Genomic DNA, 5,020 nt, shown 5'->3' on the forward strand with positions numbered 1-5,020 from the left:
AAGTCTACACATCATCTTGACCATTGTTGCGCTGAATTCCATTTCTGTAATTTGGTTACATCTATATCTATTATTTCTGTGGCAGAGGCCACAGACTCATTGTCTTTTCTTTGCTGGGGGGGACTTCTCCTTCTCGTCATTCTGATGAAGAGAGATTGCAGGGTTGTCCAGAGCCCAAGTGTTGACTGGGACCCAGGCCGTGCGCCCTTGTTTTATAGAGATCTTAGGGATGTGGGCTTCTTCCTTAAAGAGTTTATTTATTTATTTGAGAGAGAGAGAGACAGTCAGCAAGAAAGGGAACCCAAGCAGAGGAGTGGGAGAGGAAGAAGCAGGCTCCCAGCAGAGTAGCCCGATGAGGAACTCCTTTCCGGAACGTTGTGATCACGCCCTAATCCGAAGACAGGCGCTCAATGACTGCGCCACCCAGGCGCTCCGGGTTGTGGGCTTCTTGATTTTTCAGCCTGCCTTCTGGGGGAGGGGCCTGCCTGCAGGTACTCAGAAAACCCTGTTTGGGTAGAGTCTCTGTGTCCCTTGCGAGGGGGGATGGGGATGGGCACCCTGTGAGCCGGTATTTCCGGGCTTTTGTTCTCTGGCGGCTTTCCCTGGCGGTTTGCTATGCCTCTTCTGAGAGAGCAGCAGCGGCTGAAATTCAGCCTCTGTCTCAGAACAGAGGGATCGCGGATCGTTCTCCACTGATGTTCTGGCCACTATAACTCTGTTTCTGTTGGTGCTGCTCAACTCTGCAGCATCCCGGGCTGTGCGTCCCACCCCCGGCGTCCCAGCCCTCACTTCCCGGGCCGGTGCATCTCTGTCCTTTGTGTTTCTAACACCGCCAGCCACTAGCCGCCCCGCGTGCACTCCCGGAGCTCCCGGTCTCAGTCTGCTGTCTCGCGGGTGCCGTCTGTGAGTCCGCCCGCTCCCCCGTGCAGGTGGCCCGCCAACCGCCAGCCGTCCCGCGTGCGCTCCNGGTGGCCTGCCAGCCGCCAGCTGCCAGCCGCCCTGCGCCTGCTCCCGGAGCTCCCGGTCTCAGTCTGGATCCAGTGAGCACACCGGAGTTCCTGAGTTCCGTGAGATGCTTGGTGGTGCGCGCTCCCGGCTCACGGTCTCAGTCTGCTGTCTCAAGGGTGCGGGTCCGCGGTCCGCCCGCTCCACCTGTGCAGGTGGCTACCTCTTCCCAGTGCCCAGACATGGCGGCTCCCTCCCTCTTCCGTTTATCTTCCGCGGGTGCCGTCCGCGAGTCCGCCTGCTCCCCCGTGCAGGTGGCCCGCCAACCGCCAGCCNGAGGGATCGCGGACCGTTCTCCACTGATGTTCTGGCCACTTTAACTCTGTTTCTGTTGGTGCTGCTCAACCCTGCAGCGTCCTGGGGTGTGCGCCCCACACCCGGCGTCCCAGCCCTCACTTCCCGGGCCGGTGCATCTCTGTCCTTTGTGTTTCTAACACCGCCAGCCACTAGCCGCCCCGCGTGCACTCCCGGAGCTCCCGGTCTCAGTCTGCTGTCTCGCGGGTGCCGTCTGTGAGTCCGCCCGCTCCCCCGTGCAGGTGGCCTGCCAGCCGCCAGCTGCCAGCCGCCCTGCGCCTGCTCCCGGAGCTCCCGGTCTCAGTCTGGATCCAGTGAGCACACCGGAGTTCCTGAGTTCCGTGAGATGCTTGGTGGTGCGCGCTCCCGGCTCACGGTCTCAGTCTGCTGTCTCAAGGGTGCGGGTCCGCGGTCCGCCCGCTCCACCTGTGCAGGTGGCTACCTCTTCCCAGTGCCCAGACATGGCGGCTCCCTCCCTCTTCCGTTTATCTTCCTATATCTGTGTGCGGTTTCACAGCTCCCCACTTCATACCTCAATACTCAGCGCTGGAGATGTTCATTTGTAGAGATCCAGATGTATCTTCCTGCGTCTCAGGCTGATTCTGTGGATGTTCACGCTGGTCTGGTACCTATTCAACTCGACTCAGGGGACTGGCTGAAAAAGGGGTCTCCTACTCCTCCGCCATCTTAACTCCTCCCAGAAATTACAGATTTTAAATCTCCACATACATAGGGAAAGAATGTCATTGGTGACCTCCAGGGAGGGAAGGTGAGAGGGGAACTTTTCACCTTTGTCTTTTTTGAATTTTTTAGCCAGATGAATATATTTCTTGTTCACACACCAAATTATTTTAAAAAGCACATGTAAATACTACATTTATATTTATTACATATATATGTCGTAGGAGGAAAATGATAAAAGCATGCTTGGGGATGGAAGCACACTGCTCAAGGGGGTGGGGGACAGATGGAAAGTGAGAGTCTGCATCTATTTGTATTGTTTTATTCCTTTAAAAAGAGATTTGAAGTAAAATGGCAAAATCTGCTCAAGTTGTTGGTGAGTATATTGGTGTCTGTTATGTTCTTTTCTCTTGGAAAGATTATATCGTTAAGAACATATAAACATTTAAGACATTTAAAATCAAAACAAAGTAAAAGTAAAAACTGTTCCCAGACAGCTCTGATGAGCGCCCGGCTAGCTCTCCAGAACACGGCTCTGGATGGCAAATTACAGATTTCCCTCAACAGGGAAGCATGCTCTGGGGCTCCTGTATTTTACCAACACAGGTAGCACGGGGACCCCGAGTCGGGTCTATGTTGTCCCTGATGTGTGTTTCCTGTCTGATGTGTTGGTTTCTTTATACGTTTCAGGTGTTCGTGGCCAGTCCTCACAAAACACAGCCTATTGTGGAGATTCTGCTAAAAAATCAACCCAAACTCATTGAGTTTCTGAGCAGCTTCCAAAAGGAAAGGACAGACGATGAGCAGTTCAGCGATGAGAAGAACTACCTGATTAAACAGATCCGGGACTTGAAGAAAACCACCCCTTGACCGTCTCAGCCACCCTCCCCACAGTCACCGGCTCATTTGCTCAGTTTGTACAGAAAGTGTCATTTCAAAAAGTAATTGTTCTTGGGAAGGCTTTGGAGGAGGTGCCTGGATTTTCTCAACTCATTGGTCAGGGTAGATGGAACATAAACATTTGAATGAGAAATGATTAACCTAGAATGACGTATTCATTTGAATCAAGTCTGTGATGATTTATGTGAAGTCAGAGCCACTGCATTAGACACTGATAAAAACAGTTTTAACCCTTTGTTGACAAAAAGCAGCAGGGCCGTGGGCTTGGAGGCCCGAGCCCTGGGTCAGTCACCACAGGCCACCGAGTCGAAGCCCAAATGACGGGCGTCACTGAGCCCTCAAAGTCAAGTTCTCTGAGGAGAACTGGGGGTGAGGGCAAGAGGTGCAAAACTCTATTCCACCCGTCTTCACTCGGACATATGGATTTCTCACGGCGCTGAAAGCTCTGACGAAATAAGGTCCATGTTTTCAGTTGTCACACATCCTTGTTCCCTGCCCCTTTTAACCGTAGCTAACTTCCTAGGGAAGCGCAGCCCTCTCTCTGCTCACTGTCCCAAGCTCCGTCCCAGGTCCCAGCGGCTCTCCTCAGCGCCCCACTCCTGGCGCACCGCACTCCTGGCACACCCCCTGCAGCCTGCAGCCAGGGTAGCTGGGAACCAGCTCGGCCAAAGTAGGATGGGTCAGCAGGGGTCACAGGGACATAGGGGACCCACGGGTATGACCTGCTCACTTGAGAACTTGGAACAGATGGTGAAGGACCACAGCTTTAGCAGTAGGCACTGCTGTTTCACTCTCACTCCTGGAGCATTCGGGAATGTTTGGAATATTTCATTCCTAATTGTCACTATGGGAAAATTCTTTTGTGGTGAAAGTGTGTTTTAGAATAGGAATCATTACATTGGGATGCCTCACGTGTACAAAACCATGGGTCCAGAGGGCTAGCCCGCTTTTATAAATAAGGGAACACTGCCGTTGGAAGGGCAAATGATTAAATGTGTGAAAAAATTCTCAAAGGACTAAAAGTTATCTTTTCAGTTTATTTTCTAATTAGCTGCCACTCTAATTTCCCATCAAAGCTTTCAGCGAAAAGGTAGAAAACCTACAAAAATGTGGTCTCAAGTATTCTCTTGCGTACTAGTATGATTAAGGACTTAATTTGTGTTCTTTAAAAAAGGTATTGGACCAAAAACAACAAAAAAGGTTATGGTTTGTTCTCAGACATCAAGTACATAAAATGAAATTTTAAAGCTGTATTTACAAGACATTAGGGGTATAATGATTAATCTGTATTTTTTCATAATTCTGTTTCCAAATCGTGCATTGTGGCCTTCCGTAAGGACCCTTACTTTGTACCATACTGTGCGCCGTGTTCTTCAGCCAGGTCTTTCTCCACCAGAAAGGGAAGGATGACTCTCCAGGGGTCCTTCTCCAGGATCAGTGCCCTCTGTAGATTTTGTATCTGGAGAATTAGCTGGCAGGCTTCCCCGCCTCTCGGCAGGGCCAGCGTGGACTCCCAAGGCAGATGGAGTGGGACCCGCGGGATCCCTAGTAGCAGCTCTGGCCGACGCCAGTGTGGAGGGTCAGCCTGCAGCCCACTGATGACCTTCATTCTTTCGTCACTGAAATTAGATTATTTTTATAACATTTCCTGACAGTCCAGAGTCTCTTAGAATGTGACTTTTCTGGTTTTGCTTATTTGATTAAAAGAGAAGACTGTAAATGTTAAAAAAAAGAGAAGGCTCAGTAACCACTGGAAGTTGATTTGGTTGCTAACACTGTTCCACAACATCTTAGGACACGTGTTTCCATTTGGAAAGCAAGGCCCTGTTATAATTCTTTTTTGATAAATCAAACATTTTTTTTCCTCTGGGCTTGAATTAGTTCCTCGCTAGCAAGTCCTTATTCTAGTTCAGTACCCGTCAAATAGACAACTGGAGCTAAGAGGCAATGAATGAAGTAGCTGGGGTTTTGTGTGATACAAATTTGTAAATTATTACTGGGGAAGAGGGGAGCAAGACGCTCACAGTCAAAATATGTTTGCACAAAATTCGCTGTAAATATTGTGAGAATTGAACTTTGAGAAGGTCCTATTTAATAAACTATTTCAAAACACATTTAAATAAAGACCAAATAAAAAGGC

At 50.0% G+C, this 5,020-nt stretch overlaps 1 protein-coding gene across 22 annotated transcripts in view; it reads left to right on the forward strand.

Moving 5' to 3' along the window:
* The window catches only part of CAB39L (calcium binding protein 39 like), a 115,629-nt gene extending 110,609 nt beyond the window's left edge, over nt 1-5,020 (forward strand). For all 22 annotated transcript variants that reach the window (XM_034665145.1, XM_034665158.1, XM_034665155.1 and 19 more), the window contains one exon: nt 2,671-5,020. In XM_034665145.1, coding sequence (XP_034521036.1) covers nt 2,671-2,850 — 180 coding nt within the window. In that variant the 3' untranslated portion in view covers nt 2,851-5,020. The remainder of the gene's footprint in view (nt 1-2,670) is intronic.

Source organism: Ailuropoda melanoleuca, chromosome 7 (genome assembly GCF_002007445.2).
Source record: "Ailuropoda melanoleuca isolate Jingjing chromosome 7, ASM200744v2, whole genome shotgun sequence".
In the NCBI taxonomy this organism is placed as follows: domain Eukaryota; kingdom Metazoa; phylum Chordata; class Mammalia; order Carnivora; family Ursidae; genus Ailuropoda; species Ailuropoda melanoleuca.